Source organism: Mercenaria mercenaria, chromosome 18 (genome assembly GCF_021730395.1).
Source record: "Mercenaria mercenaria strain notata chromosome 18, MADL_Memer_1, whole genome shotgun sequence".
Lineage (NCBI taxonomy): Eukaryota > Metazoa > Mollusca > Bivalvia > Venerida > Veneridae > Mercenaria > Mercenaria mercenaria.
The window spans coordinates 14,060,762-14,083,410 of record NC_069378.1 but is presented as its reverse complement, the minus strand read 5'-3'; the positions used below and the strand labels follow the sequence as shown (position 1 = coordinate 14,083,410).

Genomic DNA, 22,649 nt, shown 5'->3' with positions numbered 1-22,649 from the left:
GTGATTCTTTAATGTATTTAAAGTAGTTCTGCACGTTTGATAAATCAGAAGTGGTGGCGTGACGTAATTCATCCGGATATCGTAGAATAAAGCCTGGATTCGGCTTACGGAAATGAATTAATGGCAACCCGTGAGTAAATCTACATTGTAGAAAAAAATTTGATTCGAAGGTGCAGAACTACCTTAATCTGTTACGTGTTACTTGTGTGTAGTCCGTTTAATAATCAAGAGATGTAAATCTACAAAGATGAAATTGTGTCCTTACTTTTAATGTCTTCCTGTTATTCGTAGAAATAATAAGACTTAGTACTTTGTTATTTTTGTTCCATTTTTCACATCGACAGTTGTAAAGAGTCATACCATGCCCAAGTTACCTTAAATATCACTATTAAAACGACACATCTAGTTGCGAAATTTAAGAGTTCTTGCGAGGTTCATAACGCTGAAACCAAACGAGTATTGTTCAAGTTTGATAGTAGCGTAAAATACTTCGGTGAAATTTAAGGACAAGCGATAATTTTCGCATTGGACTAGAGAAATTCAAAGACAAGCAAAATTTCACCTGAAGGCCATAAATACCATGTGGTGTTACCGGTGTATCGGTATTTTCTATTTCTTTGGCGTCTTCTGCCTGACCGCCATTTTCGGTGATCCGTACGGTGTAACACCTTAGATCAGCGTAGGCAAAATTATCTTACTTTGATAAATTATCCTATCTACACGTAATATTATCCCAGGACTATTAACACGAAGGATTTTAAAAGTTCGCATAAATTTAAATTTCGCTCGTCTTCCTTACTCCATTGAAGTACTCTACATGAGAAATTTTGACCACAACGCTCGCAAAGAAAGGTCAAATTCTAGCACAACTGATTACTATATACGTATTGCAGTTAAATTCTTTGGCTGCACAGTTATCTAAATATTTGAGAACATACCCAATTCAAAATAATCTATATGCACAAGAAGATCAAGTATTTAATATTACAGTACATGATTTATCAAGATGTATCACATACTATATGTCCAGTTGATTTTAGCTCAAATTTGTATAATAAAAGGATTTCTTATTCCAGATGGAATAAAGATGGTGACTACTAATTTAGGAGATATCATTGGTTTTACTGATCGAGTAAACTTTGGCAATCAGAATTTTCAAGTAAGAAAATTTCTCGGAATTCCGTATGCTGAACCACCAGTAGGAGATCTGCGTTTTGAAAAGCCTGTCATGAAGACACGATTTATGACGCCCTTTAAAGCGCATAAATACTCACCGAAATGCCCTCAACCGCAACTTGTAAATGAGACCATTTCTGAAGACTGTCTTTATCTCAACATATTTGCACCTGAAATATCCAGCACAAATGCAGAAACAAAGCCGGTAATGATTTGGATTCATGGAGGAGGATTTATTTCAGGATATAGCAAAACTTATGACGGTGATGTAATCAGTGTCCTTGCTGATGTCATCATTGTTACACTTAATTACCGACTTGGTGCTTTAGGATTTTTTAGTACTCATGACTCTGTCGCAAAAGGCAACTATGGTTTATGGGACCAACATCTAGCTATTCGCTGGGTGAACGAAAACATTGCTGACTTCGGTGGAGATACTACAAATATAACCATATTTGGGGAGTCAGCCGGTTCAAGTAGCGTTATATACCAGATGCTCTACCCTGGCAATAAAGGATTATTTAAACGAGCAATAGCAGAAAGTGGAACTATTGCTGCCTGGGCTGTTTCAAATGGAAATGCAAATTATGAATCATCTATAGAATTTGCTCAATACGTGGGATGTGGTGACTTGTCTAATATTTCTGCGTGTTTAAAAAGTAAAACAGAGGCCGACATGATTTCTGCGACCGTAACGCTTGAAAGTCTGAAATACAGTGAAGTAAACAAAAGTTGGGCCCCCGTCTTTGATGATGAATTTGTACTTGCAAAGACTCCTGATATATTATCTGAGCTGTCCGATCCAAACTTACGATCAAAATATTTGCACTTTTGGGATCTTGATCTAATGATAGGTGCAAACAATTATGACGGTGTTAGTTACCTATATTTGTTGATGGTTTTAATTAACAATACTACCCCAGCCTCAATCAGCTACAACATTTCTGTGCAACAATTTGATAATATCATTGTGCCCAGAGCAATTGAAGCCTGGCTTGGCGAAACTCCAGCTGAACTGGCGTCAGATCTAACAATACTGGAGTACACGGATTTGAACGATCCACATAACACCATAAAGCGTTTGCAGAATGCTATTGATATTTGGTCCGAATATACAGTAAATGCTCCTATGATATCCACTGCAAATGCACATTCAAGTGCCGTGTCATCTACATACGTCTATCAGTTTTCGGCAGCACCTCCAAAACGTCTTATAGCGATTCCACCTGAACTGGAAGGACCAGATGTTGCCTGTCATTCGGACGAAATGCCCTTCCTATTCGGTTTTACAGAAAGTATCCGGAAGTACTGGAACTTTTCTGAAAATAGTATTGACCCAAAGGATTACCATTTGTCATTGGAAATAATAACTATGTGGACGAACTTCGCGAAATCCGGGTAAGAAATGACGGGTTCTCCATTAAAAAGCTAGGTTCAGGAAATCTTCTTTTAATGTTTTCCTTCTTCATATTTTGTTTAACCTTAAACTGTGACATGTTTTAAGAGATATATATGTATAATAAAACATCAAATATTCTTATACTGATTAAGGGCAAAACAGTATTTCAGTTGTTCAGTTGTTAAAGGGCGATAATAACACATTCCAGTATCTTCAGATTTTAAACAAGTTCACATTGTGCTCTGCATGTTTCTCAGTGACAATCAATGAATTTGGATTTTGAACATTGTTCCGCTACTTTAGTCGACATTTTGAATGTTCTTTTAAATTTCGATTTCCTATGTGTGCTTTATAAATAGTCAATTTTATTTTGTAAGCCATATTTTTAAAGGTGTTAATCATTTCCAAGCCTTCTGCAGATCTTATCCTAGTTTTTCACTCCAGTATGCAAAACTTCCTGACACTACCTGTTATTAATTAGATTTTGCTGAATATTCATGCATTTTTGAATCCTACAGAACATATACTTTTCGTGCAAGTGTTCTTTGATATGATTGAGATATAACGGTTTTATAACAATTATGTTATACTTTCAGGAACCCCAACATACCTAAGAAACTTAATACACTTAACGGTGAAACTTGGCCGGCGTATGACGGAAATGGTGAAATGTATCTTGAAATAGCATCCAAGCAGTCGAAGATCAAACAACGTCTTAGAGCTGAACAAGTTGTGCTCTGGAACTATCTGCTGCCGGAAATGCAAGCCTTTGCGAAACAGAAGCCGTGAAATGTGATAAATACATTCCAATTATGGGACTTGAATCCTAGTTAATCATACTTTCAAAATGTTATATGTTTAATTTGCTTCATCAATAATCGTCGTATTTCCACAATGCCGTAACTAGCTTTTTGATAGTTTTGGAGATTTGAGTGTCAATTACTATACACTACGTACAGCCTTGTTGAGCTAAACTTTAGACTGTTTCTGTTAGTTCTACAAGGCCGCAAATTTACAACCGTACAGAGGTAAAAGAGACATACCTAAAGACACTAAAATCTCAGTTTTGCCAAAACTTGACTTAGTCACTCTGGAATTAAGGCAATGATATTATTATTGTATCATTAAAATAAAACAAAAATCATACAGATTTTGAACTATTGATACATTTCGGTCCTTAGGACAGTGTATCAAATTTTCTCTGTTTGAAATAAACTAGTATTTTGTCAACTTTACATTTCGATTTATATGATCAGAGTGTAGGAGCGTTTCAATTATTTTGTACATACTTATGTAAGAACATGAAAACAATCTACTTGTCGTTGTTTAGATAAATAATTAAACGAAACCAGTTCAAACGCCTCAACAACATAAACGTAAAGTCAAAGCATCTTACACAGCATTTTCAAGAATACTGTTACGTTACACTTCACTGTCTTCGCTTAAAATGGACTTTCTCAGTTTTGAACATGGAAAAGAAAAAAATTGGTCAATGTTTCAAAGTCCAATATCCTGATCATATAAGGTTCAATTCAAAACATCAATCTTTAGCAACTTTATACAATTGAATAACTCTACTGACCGTTCTGTTCTGACTATTTCTGCATTGCTACAAAGTTAAAGGTCGTGAGTTCAGTTCAAATGCTAGTCTTTTCTTTAAGGACCTCCGTGGCCGAGTGATTAAGGTCGCTGACTTTGAAAATTATTTGCAAAGAACAAGTTACTGCTGTAAAAGGACACAGAAAAACTCAACTTTCACTTTACTGAACTGTGGTTTAAAAACACTGCAAAAGCAATGAGTTAGTTTGTATTTTAAACAGTGAGGTAATTTTGGAAGTCATTACCTCAAGAATTAACTGACGTTTTCCTGGAAGATTTCCCAAATGTGTATAATTCTTCATAGATTATATACATTATAAATAATGTCACACCCCATTTCTTAAAGTTGGCCAAAATACGACATCGATTTGATACGAGCCCGAAATAAGGTTGAAAGGATATAACATGGATGTGTATATTTGTAGTAAACCTGTTACGCATGTTACGCCTATTTCCCTAAAATCGACAAAATGCGACATCTGTAATATAGAAGTTAATTGAAATGATTACTAGATGACAGATTGCAGTAGATATGATAATTATGTACATAAACAAAAGTTTGGGTAGGGAACTGATGATTACCTAAATATTCATAAATATCAAATGACCTAATGTAGAAAATCCCTAAAAATATTTTAACTTGACTAAATATATAAACTATATGTGATTGCAGAAACACATTGACATTTCTCGATTAAATTCTATGTGCAACAGTCATTTGCTAAAAAAAAATCCATTTTACTGGAAGCAGACATTAATACTCTGTGCTTAGCTAAATATATTTTTGTAGATAAGGTTTTAAACCTTACACACAGCCCTGTTTATACACACAAACAAGCTTATGTTATTTCTACAGAGATTCATTGAAATAACTTTTTACATTTAAAATATGAATTTGGGTGAAATATATATATATATTGAGATAAACCTTATTGAATTATATATCTCAATCAGACAAATCTTTTAATTATTTAAAGTCAACTCTATTTAGACAAGCTTCAATATTCATTTATTCATTGTGGTACAGCACAGCGACATTTTAAACTAAGTTTCAGCCAATAAATCAGCTTCTATGCCAGAGCAAACTGCAAGAGGTTGACAAAATCAAACAAGTGTTTCAGACTTTCACAATATAAACCCGTCACAGCAAATTACATTTGAATTTAAAAATACTGTAGTTATTGTGCAGACAAATTCTCAACCTTTTTTTAGTTTCGATTAATTCAATGGCTGTCGATCTAGAGATAGTTCTCCAAACTGGCTGGTAATCAAACAAGACCTAGAAGTCATACGTTTTCTACATAATTATGACTGTGCCCACAAGATTGTGACATATATCTGATGCATCTTTTGTATGATGATGCATTTTTTGCTACAGCCTTTTCCTATGTAATGGAAAATGCGTATTATCAACAACCAGGATACCATTATGGTTTTGAAATCCTTCACTTATTCAAGTTTCCTTAACAAGAGCTATAGACGGTTTTTACTCACGCTAAAGCTGTGAGTAAATCAATTATTCTCTAATCTCAATTACCTTTAACAGGACAAAAAGAAACAATGAAAGTAAGAGTTAGGTATATAATTGGCAGCATATAAGTGTACAATTGTTCGCGAAGTAAATTCACATTTCAACAATCGATTTAATGTTCTTCGTATGGTTCCAAGCGATCTAGTATCCGGGTAAATTTGAACTGAAACGAGACTAAAAGTAAATTTAATCATGTTGTTAAGATAAATGTTTCAAGTTTGCGTAAAACACAGGCGTGAATGATTAATAAAATCTCTAATTTAAGTAAATCTCTAACTTAACATAACCTGCGTAGAATAGTAAACATAAACCAAAAACAACATTTATTTTATAATACAATAAACTAATATTCTAGACAAGCGAATTTTCATGCCAGTTTGTTTCGTTGAAGCAAGCTATAACTAAAATACAAGAACAACATACATCATGGGAGGGAGGGTGGGTACAGACTGTTTGCTGCCAATCATAAACCTCGAGTGGTGAGAACAATATCAGTTCACACTTATATACGCCGAAATATTTCACGAAATTCACGTGACAAAGAGCGCCCAAATATACTAGCATAAACTTCAGACCAAACTAGTACTGGGATAAACTACCAAGAAAAGTAATTTCGAAACGCGAATAATTTTATGTAGCCATATGGTTTGATATGTAATTTATAAGCTGGATTTTTGAGGAATATTTGTCATTAAGTTCCATCGTAGTTCACACAATTGCAGTATACGAATAGAAGGAAGACGGTTATAGAAATAAAGTGCTTAAAAACAACTGCTACCATAGTAACACTGTTACAAGTATCATATCAGATGACCACATATTGTTTTACAGCTGCATTTAAGGAGATTAGCATTTCTGCATAGTCATGTAAATATTACGCACTGAACATAAATAATTCATTAACGTTAGTGTTCTCTGTCCGGAAAAAATGACGTTTAATAAAATTCTACATAATGTGGAGACCATTCCTATTGCTCGCTTCCTTTTTTAGCATTTATAATTTCCGTCTTTTATTCGTGCACCGATAAGAAACGTTTAACAATAGGCTGTGCTTTTTATCAGACTTCATGATTGAAATATGATCAAGATCTCTTTAAATTACATTATGGATGTAAATATACAATGTATATGTTATAGTTATAATACTCTAATGACTATGTCCAATATTAATTATCAAAAACATTTGGGCTGTGCTTACTGTGTTATATAATTTTAAATGGGAGATAAAGTTCACGTCTACTTGTATTGTTTTAAGTGGAACTCTATCATACATTAAGAAACTTTCAAATTTGTATAGACTCCAAGAAAATAAAGGACAAGAGAATTTAAGAGCACCGAGTCCAAGAAATAAAGTGCTTTTCAGTAGAGCTGAAAGCGTAATAATTCTATTTCAAAGCGAAGGCTATCTTATAAAATGGAGGTAATAGATAGTCAAAGTTTTAAAACACTTAACATTCAGTTCCACGCATGAGAACAGATTGTTTCCCTTAAGTTGTGAATGAATAATTGATAAAATTAACTTCGTAAAAAGATTTATTAATTTACTTGAAATCTGACTGGAGTAGAAACGTGACACTGTATAGTTTAAATTACTTAGGATATCTGAAAGGGGCAATTGAACAAACGCTGATAGATATAAACTTTTCTTTCAAAATAATTACGAAAAGGCGTGAAACTGCATGCATATTTGGCTTATAAAAACATTATAAAATTTGATAGTATTCGTGTAAAATGCTGACTTTTGGTTTAAACACACTAAATAATTGGCAATCTTTATTATACACCAGAACCAGAATTGAGATAGTGCTAGTTGCTACGACACCAAGCAGGACCCTTTTAAATATTTGAAACTTACATTTCCCCAAATTGTGATTGGAATGTATTACAGAAATATCAAGCACAGACCTGTCACGTGATTTCAGTAAAACAACGCAATGACGTTAAGAAAAAAAATGCTCAACAGAGCAAAAATAATAAAAACAAAACTGAGAACAATTTGAATCAACCATAATTATACCATCCTTTCCCTACTTAGTGTATGTATACCTTTATTATACTAATGATACTATAATTCTTGAAAGGAGTAGCAATAAACAGGAGGATTCTCTCTGGTACTTGACAGGTTGTAGAGGAAAACCAAAAAAAAAGGGAGTTTTCGGTATCGTATACACGGCAAAAATCGCTCGATCTGCATATAATTTCCTTATTACTTGACAGAAAAAGCGTCGGAGACAGGAAAATGGCTGCTTTCCTCGCCGTAAAGCGCCTTCCAGAAATTCCTGATACTTTTCTCAAACACTTCGTCCAAATATTTTCTTCACTAACCAAAATGTGTAGATAAAGAACACACTTGACTTTAGGCGAAGAGTTTGAAAACAGTTTTGATTACATGTAAGAGATGCATTTTGTGCCCAGGAAAGGACTCGCTCTTCTGTCTTCGACGCTTTTTATTTTATTAGAATCTATTAAAGAAGAAGACAATTACAACCAAATGTTACACGAAAATATACACCAATTGGCTAAAGCATGTTTTTCTTTGTCTCCAGACTGGAAGATGTTGGGTGATATCTAACAAAGATTTTTACCTCAGTGTGAAATATACAGGCGTAGTGGTATGGGAGCCACCAATGTTGTTTGTGACTCACTGTAAGGTAACTCTTAAAAACAAATTTTAAGGTGAAGTATTAATACAAGTAAGACAAGCACATAGGAGTTATAGAGTTAATTTGGTCAAAACTATTATTTAATGGTGAGGTAGATAAAAGTTCCTAATGAATAAATCTCAACGCGTATTGCTGACGTCACTTCTGGTGTCACTGTCGTTTATAGTGCCGTTAGATTCCAAAGAAAAGCTGTCGTACCAATAAACCGTTTCCCTGGCTATTGCCGTGCTCCTGACACTTGTGGCTGATTCAGGTTTAGGTAAATGAAGAACAGGCCGCACCAAATGTTATTTGTTCTGTTTTTATTCTCATAATTTTCTAAATTAAACACATTTGTAAATAATTATAGGGCTTGTACATTTTTTCTTATATTTTTTGAAAGCTTACTAGATTATTCTTTCACCTAGAGAATGTATTAAATAAACCTAATAAATCAACTTTAATTTCATTACAGGGCTGTATCTTGCTAGAGTCGCCGTTCTAGATGCATTTTGAATATTTCTCACGGCTATCGTTCTCATCTTGTTTCACAGAGACGAAAGTCCGGAATCGCAATCTGTGGCCATGTGCATCACGTGTTTTGCAATAAACATGTGTTTATTTAGCGTTCTGCGAAAGCGTAAAATTAACAGAGTACAACCTTTGGAAGATGAGAATGGCAAAAGTGAGGAATCTGTTGATATATCTACGAAGCCGATTGGAAGGAAGTCGCCGCCATATTGGACAGATTTTGTTTTATGATATTTTCTATGATGACAGTCGTTATGAACGTATCTTTCGTTATAGCGCTTACAGCAGGAGGGGACATGTTTTGATGGTGTATATGAAATAGGCCATTATTAACTGCTTTGTTCATTTTGATTTTCACTTACCACAAATTAAAAAGTAACTACTCATTAATTCAATATGATCCTCTTACTACCAGCGTTGACAATCGTCAGTGATTACGTAATCATCCATAAGCGATTTTGGCACTCTCCGGCAATGTCAATAACAACGGAGAATGCCGAAATCGCGTATAGAGAATACGTAAACGCACGGAAATTGCCGATTGTCATTACGGTTCATTACCATAAGAAGATAAGTAAATAAATCAAATAATTGAATTTATATTTGACATTATGTCGCAAGTGCAGGTAGCTGTGCGGAGAAAACGTTTATCTGCAAATTTCGGGGTAGTGGTTTGAAGTCCTACGTCTGACCATATTTTCTTTTTGTTTTGGAAAATCCTGTTAACATTATCTTGACGGTTCATTTATTGAAAGAAATACACTTGTATTCAAGTCAACCGTTGTAAAAATAATCAAATTAAATACTTTTCATCAGCGTTTCCAAGTATTTTTCAGAAAAGTCTAGAAGTGGATAAGGATTCGTTCATTCAACTGACAATTCAAGCAACTGCTATCAGTAGAAGAAATAAAGAAATCATAATCATAAAATAAATACTACAAGAAAAATCAATCAGAAAGCGACAGTACGATGGTGACACCGCGATGGTATAGCGCGACCGTACTATGGCAAATGGTGAAGCGTGACAATGGTGACACTACGACGGTGTAGCGCGACAGTACAATTGCAAAGCGCGACAGGACGATGGTAAAGCCTAACAGTATGATGTTGAAGCGCGACAGTATGAAGGCGAAGTCCAAACTTACTGTCACCATCGTACTATCGTGCTTTGTCATCGTACTGTCGTGTTATTGCCATCGTACTGTGGCGCTTCTTAAACGTATCTTTGCGCTTCTAGGGAGCAGGCACTGGTCCTAAATGGAACAGCATAGTATCTTATCATTTACATTGCAAGTTATTTTATACATTGAGCACGACTTCAAAACCCGGGGATCGAAGGCGTGGATGGTAGCATGTCTTTCCAAAAGACTCAATCAAACCGAGCCTGCAAACATTTTCGTTTTTGTCGTGTTGAGCGACCTCCGGAGTTTCCACTTTAAATTTTTTATTCCACACTGTGCTAAATGTTGTATGTTGTGCATATAATTAATAGCCGTTTTTTCCTCCATCTTGTATGCAGAATAGCCTATAACACTTTTCGCTAGATAAATATATTTCCTATAGCAAATTAAAAGGTTTATCAGTTTATTGTATTCTTGGGCTTACAATGTATATTCTGGTAGGAATCACAAATGATTACGCCAGTTTTCAGACGTGTCTGAGTTGAACATACGGCAGATTATGACGTACCAATGCAGCGGCAATAGGTCATGCCCGTTCTACTCGTAACAATCGTATGTACATTGTACGGACTCATGACTTATTCCAATATCATGTGCAATCTCCTCGCGTGTTAATCGTCTGACACTTCACTTTCCTTTCATTTTCTTCAAAATTGGCCTCAACACTGCGCCCAAGACTGCATGGGCTTTGAAAGTACTCGAACTGTTCTTGTATGCGGACTGCATCTTTACCGTAATATTGGCAACGGCTTAACGAATGACTGTGAGCGACGCGACGTCATAATAAACATTACCAACTTAGTAACATTTCTTAACCGTTAACGCGGGACAGCTTTAACTACCACAAAAATCAGTAATCCAATATATCTGCTAATGGACCGATTCGATGATTTCCGTACTAATTGTTGTTGTTGTAGTAACACAGGGACAAAATCGATAATTAACAGCTTTGGTCATTATTTGACTAGACATACTCGTATTTATTTATCGCCTCCTTCAATATTCTTGCATTTCTATTGGTCAATAGACGTCACGTGGAGACAGGATATATTCCATATCCTGCTAGTACATTACAAATATGAAGTTTGATTAAAATCAAAATGGCTGCCGCATCGCTAGCGTGATTGAATCAAGTCAGATTATAAGCCCCAGCTTTAGATATCATTTCCGAGATTAAAAATTTAGTGTTTTCTTGCCATTCTCATTTTTTCCTATGTATGGCATGGCCGCGATTAACAGGTTGAAATGTTGTTCTAGTTAAATAATCGTAAAGCAAAGGAATTAACACATTTGTAAGACAGCAGTTTGTTGAAGGAACATTTAATCTACCTGCAAGATAAAGGAATTAACTGGAAACGGGACGAAAACTGAAGTTTTAAGACATTTCTGACATCGTGTAATCTGATGATTTTTCGAAAGGATGGAACATAGAAGTTTTTCAAAACCACTTCCTAACCTGTACAAATGAGCATGAGCTTCTGTGTTTTGTGATTCAGTCAAAATACAGTTCATTTTGCATTTTATGGCTGGTGTTAATCAAGTATAATCAAAGCACGATAACCAGAGAAGATTGCAGAATTCCAGTCTGCACTGTAACTGTAAGTAGCTTTATTAATATAAAAATTATGTCTATTACAGCGAGGATGTAAAAGGTAGTCGGCAAGATAAAATCGTTACACTGCTTGTTGGTGACAGGATACGGGATATACGCTGTCGAGGAAATCCATATCAGGCGAGAGCTTCGCACCAACAAGCAGTGTAACTAATAATATTTACAAGCTGGTGGTTCAACGAACGATGACTTAGAATGAAATTTTAATATGAAAGTGAAAAGCGGACCAGTTGAAAATGTATATAATACTTTATTTTAGAATTGTCAAAAGTATTATTCAAGAATATGAATACGTCATCTAAAATATTCAGAAAAACATTACATATTACACATCTAATACATAAATTTGTGCTTGAAATTAGAATACTACAATTATCTTGCAGCTGTATTCTAGCACGTAAAAAATGAAAAAAAAATATGATAGCTTAGATTTTATAAAAGCTATAAAATAAGTTAGTTCCTCCGTTAAGCCTACACAAAGCGGACTGTCTAATATAATCAGCTTCACGATTTAACACTTGCTAATACAAGAAACATAATCCTGAACGTATATCTATGTACACAAGAGAAATATTTACGCACAAGAAACAGTGTCTGTAAATAAACATTTAAAACAGCAATTACATATATTACACAGCACCACTCAAATAATGTTTTACACAAAACACGAATCGTGAATTAAACTGACGGCAAACTCTTATGGCCTTAATTGCGACCAATGCAGACCAGGATCTTTTCTGTTCGCTATTCACTCAGTAAGTAGTTAGGGAACAACGCTATTAACATTTAATTGGTATAATCTAAAATCATAGATGGACAAGTCCATGATGATTATTTATCACTGTTAACTCTAAAGCTGTGTAATAGTTTTTACTGATTCTTCCTACGATCATAGGATTAATGAAATGAGTGTAACAATTTCCGAGAGAAAGAAAAAAGACGATATAAAGCCTAGAATGTACGGTGTTTAAGTATTAGTTGTGAAGTTAAAATACTGAATAGAAAGTATTGCTCCTATTATAATGTTAGATCATATCATAAACGTTTGATAATAAAAAGAAACTGCATGAAAAAGCAGAATGAGCCACGGTAAAAACATACGATACATGACCTAGTAATGTATGCTGTAAGTCAAAGTTTTTCGGGTTACAGAGAACATTACTTTATGTAATCTAGTAATTATTTAAACCTTAATTTCGTAATGAAATAAAACTTTTGGGAACAAAACAAAAAAGACAAAGGTGAAGATCTTAATAGGATGTACAGCGTATATAATGTTCTATCAAACAATTAACAATTGAAAGCTTGAAACAGACTTTGCAATACCAAAAACACATACTATACATAATCTCGTTGAATATGTTATTAAACAACAATTTAAAGGTACAAGTAATTTTTAGAGTCACAATGAATATTACATTTTGTAATCTAGTACATGTATTCATATAAACTTTAATTTTGTAGTGAAATATTGCTAACAAACTATATTTTGTCAAAAGTGAAGAAATTACTAGGAAGTATAGTTACTATAATTTTGTATCATACGATTAACATTTGATGATAAAAGGCAAACTCGAAAACATCCTGAAACAAAGTTTTCATTTTTTCTTGTGTTCAAAAGCAAATGGCCAAAGCCTAGCTCGGTATTTTCGAAAGCAACAGATACCAACACACGGTGCAATAAATTTGACTCCAAAAATAGATCCAATAATACCTATCACAAGTCCTACTGCAGCTGGATCGTGGATACCTGTCGTCTGAAATGTAAACAGGTACCTGATTAAGACAGAACCGCTAGAATTACTACATGACCATATTAAGCACCATAGGTTTTCTAGGTAAACAAAAGTTACATACAATGTATTTAGAAGTGCACATACAACATAATTTAATACTTATATTAAGGTATTAGGCCCCTAATAGTAATGTTTAAAAAATGGCATTTTCTGGGTATATTCTTACAGTTGACCGTGCTTCGCACTTAAATGCGAATTTTTAAAAACTTTTACCGTGCCGTTTTTTATAAATTCTGTGTAATTTATGGTATTATCTCAAGCACAAGTAGAGACAAATTTCAAAGTGGTGGCCTTTATCCAAAACGTTTGCAGAGAATTCATTATACCATTATTTTTTATGTAAGAAACATCTGTGTCCATATGCTGATTCATTTAAACATAAAGGTGAACTGATACGCACTATCCACTATATCACAAAGATTTTTTGATACAAGTTGTTGTTTTACTTTTGAAAATTTAAAGGTAATGGCCAAAATTGTAAGAGCAATTGTATACAATAGTATCTATCAACAAGAGGGCAATGATGGCCCTAGATTGCTGTGTTTGAGGCTATCAGGCAGGTTTTGATGAAAATATAAAATTTTGAAAGTTTTAGGGGTTTTTTTTTGTAGGGGTCTAAATTTAGGAAATTTATTATAAAAATCTGACATAGAAAAGGTGTAATTATTGCTTACTCATGTATTGGAAATAATCGTTATTTTTGTCTTATATATACAAAATATAGCAGAACAACTTCTTAGGCAATCTTCTGTTGTACTCTGTGACTGACAAGATAGACACCTGAAAGTAGGGGTTGATACCGGAGGGGATACTCCCTTCCGTAAGGCACTCTTGCCTAGAAAATTCTAAAATATAGTTATGACATGCTGGTCCCTGGTGGATGTTTGGAGTTTCAAATTCTGAGTATCCAAATATCATTGATATGAACACAGGACGATACTGAGGCATATAAAAACATCACTGCATAGCCATACATCATTCTGGTAGACCCCAACCCCATTGCTGTTGAACCTGTAAGCGGGTGAGAGTGTTCTCCCGCGGAAAATTGTAAAATATAGGTATGAAATGGTGATGTCATATGCATTATTTGGGTCTAAATTCTGAGTAACCAAATATTATCTTTTATTATTATCTTGGCACAAGAATAGACCAAGGCCTCATATCAAACATTATTTTGATAAGACCCAAATGTTATTCAACCTATGGGTGTAGTAATGTTGAAGTGTAATTCCTCTTTGTAAATTTTGAAATATATGTATACAATGGTGATTTCTGGTGCATTTTGGATTTAAACTTTGATGGGTACTGGCCATTTCTTAGTCATTTAAAGTCAGTGATACATGTACAGTGAAACACCGCTCGCTCGAGCATCGATGACTCGAGCACCCGGGCTCGCTGGAGCAATTCATGTGGCCCCGGCCGATTTCGTTCTATTTTCTATGTGAAATTACCATGGCTGGGTCCTTGTGTATTAATTTACTCTTTGTTGCTTCTGGCTAACACGAGAAGAGGTGTCAAAAGTTGTCGCACCTTCGATGATCAGAATGTATCGGTTAATTTAAAATTTTCGCACGCCGTGAGAATTGCGTGGTCTATTCCCCGACTATCTTAAATGTTTGTTTGTCGGTATATTTGATCTGATAATGAGATTAATTTTTGATGAAAGGTTAAAGAAAAGTTTTATTGATCAAATATTGATCAATTACTGTTTACTTTAGATTAAAGCAAGTATGTTATTACTTATTACATCATAGATAACGTTGTTTTTTTTTTTTTGTATTTTTTTTAATGTCACGCGTTTGTTATTATTACGCATCACCGTTACAACTGCAAATGGTCCCGATGACAATAAGTAAAATAAAACTTCAATTTACTTCGTATGTTTGTCAATGTTTACGTCGCTCGAAACCATGGATAACTCGAGCATTTTGCTCATCCCCTTGCGACCTCGAGCGAGCGGTGTTTCACTGTAATCAACATCAGCTTTGTATAAAGCAGGGATGGGTAGGGGTGATAATAATTATCTCATCTGATCTTATTTATTTTTTGTGGACATCTTCATCCAAGTTGTTCACACAGATGGGTCGCAAGAGCACAGCATCCTTTTTGATCCCCCACCACAAGTGGTGTGTGTGTGTGTGTGTGTGTTTGTGTGTGTGTGTGGGGGGGGGGGGTGTTATAGGAATGGTCTCCGTCCGTCCTTCCGTCCGTCTGTCCGTAACACTTTCGTGTCCGCTTCATATCTCCTAAACCCCTTGAAGGATTTTTATGAAACTTGGGTCAAATGATCACCTCATCAAGACGATGTGCAGAACCTATGAGTCAACCTTGTCAGCTCAAGGTCAGGGTCACAACTCAAGGTCAAATGTTTGAGCCTTCCATTTTGTGTCCGCTCTATATCTCCTTAACCCCATGAAGGAATTTTATAAAACTTGGGTCAAATGTTCACCTCATCAAGGCCATGAACTTATGAGTCAGCCATGCTGGCTCAAGGTCAAGGCCACAACTGAAGGTCAAAGGTTTGAGCCTTCCATTTTGTGTCTGCTCTGTATCTCCTAATTCTCTTGAAGGATTCATATGAAACTTGGGTCAAATAATCACCTCATCTAGGCGATGTGCAGAACTCATGAATCAGCCATGCCGACTCAAGGTCAATGTCAAAACTCAAGGTCAAAGGTTTTAGTCTTTTATTTCGTGTCCGCTCTATATCTCCTAAACCCCTTGAAGGAATTTTATAAAACTTTGGTCAAATGATCACCTCATTAAAACAATGTGCAGAACTTATGAGTCAGCCATGCCGGCTCGAGGTCAAGGTCACAACTTAGGGTGAAAGGTTTGAGCCTTCCATTTTGTGTCTGCTCTGTATCTTCTTGAAGGATTTTCATCAAAGTTGGGTCAAAAGATCACCGCATCAAGAACTCATGAGTCAGTCATGTCAACTCAAGGTCAAGGTCACAACTCAAGGTCAAAGGTTTGAGCACTGTATCTCCTAAACCCCTTGAAGGATTTTCATGTGACTTGGGTCAAATGATGACCTCATCTAGACGTTGTGCAGAATTCATGAGTCAGCCATGTCAGTTCAAGGTCAAGGTCACAGCTAAAGGTCAAATGTTTACCCTTTCACTATCCATAGCATTGGCGGGGGTTTAGCTGTCTTTCAGACTGCCTTGTTGATAAATTATGATGCCGTCTGTCCATAGAGGAATTATTTTTTGAAAATATAGGAAATATAGGAGGTTTTTCAAAATATATGTCGATTTAAAAACAAAATTAGGAAAAGATAGAAATATAGGAAGTGGTTGACGGTCTGGTGTTTTATAGATTGCTCAGGTGAGTTAAAATAGATTATAAGCAGCACAACTGATATTTAAGTGGTAATTACTTCACAAACATGCTTTTCAAACCAAAACTGTCATTAAATTGTAAAGTAAGCTCAGTCATATAAACGACGGTGTCTACTTGTAGCAGTGAGCACAATGCCCTACTTCATAGTGCTGCCTCACTAGAATATCACGCCGTAGGCACGTGACATGATACCCCACCAAGTCACATTATCCTGACACATGGCTAACCAGTCCTAGCACTATCCTCTATATGCTGAGCGTCAAGCGAGGAAACTACTAGTACCATTTTTTACGTCTTTGGTATGACGCGGCCAGAGATCGAACCCACGACATTCTGCACTCGAAGCGGGCATTCTGCCATCAGGCTTCCGAGGCGGTACACTTTCAGAGGATTCGTCCAGGCAAACTTGTTTGACAGACAGACTGACAGCCAAGACAAAATTAATATTTCTCCCCACATATTGGAAGACATCATTGTTAAATAATTTTTCCTAACTTTTCTTAAATGTTATTGAGGATACAGTTTTATTCTGTTCAGACTTGAGAGCCTTACAATTTTGTAAAATTGTGCACTTACTTGAGAGGATGATGATGTATCTTTCTCCTTAGCATTGACAGTTACAGACTGGCCACTTTCTATAGTCTGTGAACCAATGTAACCACAGTCAAGGGCAGAGTCCATATAATCTAAAATACACAGTCATCAACCATACAATATTGCCTTTAACTGATATTAGACATTCATAAACCTGATACAATACTTGCATTAATTGATATTAGACAGTCACCAACCATACAATATTGCCATTAAACTGTCCTCAAACATACAATATTGCCATTTATTTATAAGTCATAAAACATATAATAATACCATAAACAGACCTTAGAAAGTCCTCATCCATATAACATTGTCATTAATCTGTCATTAGACAGTCATCGACTATAATATACAATACTTGCATTAACTGACATTCGAAGTCATCAATCATACAAAATTACCATTAATTTAGACAGTCAACAACCATATAAAAAGCAACACTTTGCAAGATGTTAGTCAAACCAGATGTTTTAGGTTGCAATACCAAGCAAAGTACGTCTTCAATTAAGATGTCATATATAATAATACCAAGCATAATACCAAGCAAGGTATCAATTCAATCAGGATGTCATACGTTGCAATGCTTAGCAAAGTGGCAATTCACTCAGGATGTCATAGGCTGCACTACCTAGCAAAGTGTCTGTTAATCAGGATGTCATAGGTTGCAATGCTTAGCAAAGTGTAAGTTCAATCAGGATGTGATAGGCTGCAATACATTGCAAACTGTCTGTTCAATCAAAATGTCATAGGTTGCAATACTTAGCAAAATGTTGGTTCAATGAGGATGTCATTTGTTGCAATACCCAGGAAGGTGTCTCAATCAGAATGTTACAGGTTGCATATACTTAGCAAAGTGTTTGTTCAATTCGGACGCCATAGGTTGCAATACCTAGCAAGATTACTGTTCAATCAGAATGTCATAGGTTGCAATATTTAGCAAGGTGTCTGTTCAATCAGGATGTCATAAGACGCAATACCGAGCAAGGTGTCAGTTAAATTTGGATGTCAAAGGTTAAAAGTCTACTGGACTTCTACCACTGATTCACATTGGGAAGTTGTCAGTGATTTCCTTGGAACAGGTTAATACCAGTCAGGTAAGGCTGATAATAACTGTATTTTAATTACTTTCAAAAAGAAAAACATGCTATTTATTAATAAGTAAATGTAGGCTTAAATTTTGGGAATGTCTGTCTAATGTCATAAACTGATATTGTTTTTTTTTCTGATAGTCATAAAACGTATTATAAATATAGTGTAATCTAAAGCATAACTACAGTTTCATAACTACAAAGATGCAGTAGCAGGTATAAGCACTATTTTTGTTGGTGTTTTTTATAATGCTACTTACAAACTTTTTTACTTATCCCCACTGTGTGTCCAAGCAGCATACTGAATATTACTATTATACTGGAGACTTCCATATCTTTTCTGCTTTAACCTCTCATGTCAATGTCTCACAGATTATGTTTACTTAATGCTTTCCTGTACAATTAGAACAAACAAATATTATATTAAAAGTTACAATATAATTGTTCCTACGTTCCTGGGGTTGAGCATCCTAAACCAATACTATCTTTACGGGAGGCAAATAAGATAGGATTTTATGGTTCATAGAGTAATTTGAACGACTAAGACATTTACATTGGAGCTTAATGTAAAAGCTTTGACAGGATAAGTGTGGGAGAGTGGAGTGCGTCCCCTGAAAAATATTCAGAAATTAGGTTATTGAAAAACACTATTTAAACTATACTGAACAGCAAAAGGAACTATCCAGATGTATAACTGGGGTACTTTTTAATGAAAAACCTAAATATGCACGAAATTCAGGTGCGCGTGTAATTAATGAGTTTCTTTGTGAAATTTTATTGTCACTGGAAACATGGATGATTGACTGACTCGAAAAACAGCATAAAGTTAAAAAACATAGTGGTTGCATGGCACGAATGAATCAAATTCAGCGCGAGCGCGCAATGAAGATGTTACAATGCAACATACGTGCAGAAAATATAGCCAGAATTTCGTGCAAAACGCCTATTGTGGGACTACTAACTTCACGGTTGATCGATTTTTTAAAATTAACACGTGAAGTTCTTCAAGTGTAATGTGGTATGAAGAAAACAAGTCTAATTTATATATGTAAGGTTTTATTAAAAAATACCCCAGTTACACATCTGGATAGTTTCTTTTGCTGTTCAGTATATTTGTCAGAAAGAGGCGAATGTGGTAAAAGAAATTAACCAAGGTATTGCCTAAATAGTCACTACAGCCGTGCTGTTCCGAGACAGAATGTTGCAACTCTAACAGGCTCTAGACAGGGTTGGCCTGGTAGTCTACATGGCCATAATTATTTTAATAAAAAACCATACTACTTGAACTACGGAGTAGTCATACTGGTATATTTCTCTTTTTGACAATTATGGCTCTAGGACACAAAAATAAGTCATTAAACCCAATCCACTCATGTGTCTGACCCCTTTGGTTCAGATAATAATTTTGACCTGTGATGTATAATATTTTAACAATTTCAAATTTATCTTTGTAAATCATACAATTAATTCTTCTTTAAAACTGACAATTACTTACAAACAATAAAAGGAGAAAAATGTGTAAAATACACAATTAAGACTTTTGTATTACCCAAGCAAACACACAAAGTTGAATCAACGTTGAAACTTGGTTCTGACGTTCATCAACCTTATTGCAATCTTCAGCAACCGTAGGAGATGCTCTGTTGCTGTTTGATTGCTACCTGACGTTGAAACATCGTTGAATATTGGTCATGTTTCAACCTTCTTGCAAGGTTAAGAGAAAAAGAAGTGCTTTGAAAATTGTTTCAAGATCAAACCTGACTTGCCTAACTCGTACTCTCAGATTGCCGGTGATATATTAAAATAGATGGTATTTATCTAACGCATGTACATGTGACATGATATATTTTTTTCATATCTAACGTGTGTGATTCTAGTAGTTTTTACAGTTGTTAATAAAATGCATAATAACAGGCATATACATCGACTTAATTACGGTAGTTACTCTATAACACTTGCTCCGATTTTCAAAAAATAAGTCTCGGATATTATCAAATTTCTAAGTTCAAAGGAACACCCGTAAATTAAAGGTAAGTTGGAACTTAAACACAATTCCAACTTGAGAAGGTGCGCGAAATAGTCTAAATAGAATGACAAAAATGATTGCAAACAATTTCTCTTTTCTATCGGTCACTATACTTATTTTATAAAATCAAGTCGTGGTTTCTGGAGCATGCATCTACCATAAGCTCTTTATAAACAGGATTAGTGTGTAACTTTTAAAGGCCCTATGTGCCTATTGGTTATTTATCCCCTGATATCCAAATCTATATATACATTATTATTACCTTTGCAAACAAACTTCTCTCACATTTCTGTTGGTATTGCTGTACACATCTTTAATGTAATACTTATAAGAGTTGGTGAGAAGGAAATTGAAAGACAATTTGTGCATTTTTATACTAGTAAGTACTATTATTCTGAGTCGCAAATTCCATAAGACTTGAATTTCAGTTGTAATGATTTACCAATTATTAGCCAGATTACTTTATACTTTCAGAAAAATGCTGCACACGATTATGATCTCAGTTGAGGATGACTGAACATAAATTTGGACTTGATGCAGTTTTTATTTTTAAATCACGAAAATATGAAGTGAATAAGTCCTCAACCATGTATCAACGTAATTTTTCAACGTCTAACCAATCCCAATTTAGTAGTTACTCAAGTCGTTTAGCAACCATCAAGTCTATAGATATCAACCATTGACAATACAGGATCTAACAATCAGCAATAGTTTTTTTCAGCCTAAATTAAATAATACTTGTTTGACTTCAGCTTGAATTCAATGTTAAATCAACGTTGAAACAATGTTGAATTTCTGTTGGTATTGCTGTACACATCTTTAATGTAATACTTATAAGAGTTGGTGAGAAGGAAATTGAAAGACAGTTTGTGCATTTTTATACTAGTAAGTACTATTATTCTGAGTCGCAAATTCCATAAGACTTGAATTTCAGTTGTAATGATTTACCAATTATTAGCCAGATTACTTTATACTTTCAGAAAAATGCTGCACACGATTATGGTCTCAATTGAGGATGACTGAACATAAATTTGGACTTGATGCAGTTTTTATTTTTAAATCACGAAAATATGAAGTGAATAAGTCCTCAACCATGTATCAACGTAATTTTTCAACGTCTAACCAATCCCAATTTAGTAGTTACTCAAGTCGTTTAGCAACCATCAAGTCTATAGATATCAATCATTGACAATACAGGATCTAACAATCAGCAATAATTTTTTTCAGCCTAAATTAAATAATACTGGTTGACTTCAGCTTGAATTCAATGTTAAATCAACGTTGAAACAATGTTGAATCAACGTTATTTCAACCTTAAATCAACGATTGTTAATGGTTGAAGCTTCAACGTTGTTTCAACATTCAAAATCAAATACAAATCCAACCAAAATTCAACGTCGAAGTTCAAGGTTGATGCAAAGTTGCTGTGCCTCCTCGGACCAAAACTGACAATTATTTATGAACAATAAAAGTAGAAAAATTGGTTAAAACAAATTTTTCAAACAGTTCAAACGGCAAAATTCTTTTAAAAAGATCCAGATGTGTTCGTACACCTTGTTTGGTATATCAATACAGGTAAACAGTGTAATACAAAACAAATTATGGGTAGAATTAAAATGATTAAAACCTACAGCTTGTACAGGTGTACTCCATTAATCGTTTTCGTCAACTTCCGTGTTCTATTTTTAGATGTTTATCTGACATAATTGACTCACCTATTGCACTACGATATTCTTCTTACCGTACTATGCCGTACCGTAAATAACATTACTGGACCGGTTAGTTAAGGACTTACCCATAATCAGCACGTGTTCATTAGGAATGCCGTCACACTGGTTCTCTGAGCAAAGTGTGTCAAACAAAACTAAAGTAAGTTTTCATAGGCCTGTTAAATAATAATTTACTGTTATTTTGCCTCAATTAATTGACTATTACTGAACAGATTATTAACATAACTCCGATTTCATAACCAGTCATTTTCTAACAAGATCGCGGATTTCTGGATTAAGCACTTGGAAATAGATCTAATGGGTATTTGGACTATTCCTTTTGTGATCTATGAGGCGGACATTTTATCTATCAGCAATATGAGAAACCGAGAGCATTTCGCATTCTATTCATTCCAC

General features: G+C 34.8%; 2 protein-coding genes across 2 annotated transcripts; one reads left to right on the top strand and one right to left on the bottom strand.

The window, feature by feature from the left end:
- The first annotated feature begins 1,023 nt into the window (after positions 1-1,023).
- On the top strand, positions 1,024-3,848 carry LOC123539004 (neuroligin-4, Y-linked-like). Its single transcript, XM_045323458.2, has 2 exons — positions 1,024-2,574; positions 3,172-3,848. The coding sequence occupies exons 1-2, from the start codon at positions 1,088-1,090 to the stop codon at positions 3,362-3,364; spliced, it is 1,680 nt and encodes a 559-aa protein (XP_045179393.2). The 5' UTR covers positions 1,024-1,087; the 3' UTR covers positions 3,365-3,848.
- Positions 3,849-11,898: 8,050 nt separating this feature from the next.
- LOC123538515 (uncharacterized) lies at positions 11,899-22,251 on the bottom strand. Its single transcript, XM_045322676.2, has 4 exons — positions 22,155-22,251; positions 18,758-18,891; positions 17,389-17,498; positions 11,899-13,428 (listed from the first exon to the last, which is right to left on the bottom strand). The coding sequence occupies exons 2-4, from the start codon at positions 18,828-18,830 to the stop codon at positions 13,270-13,272; spliced, it is 342 nt and encodes a 113-aa protein (XP_045178611.1). The 5' UTR covers positions 18,831-18,891; positions 22,155-22,251; the 3' UTR covers positions 11,899-13,269.
- Between the last annotated feature and the right edge of the window lie 398 nt (positions 22,252-22,649).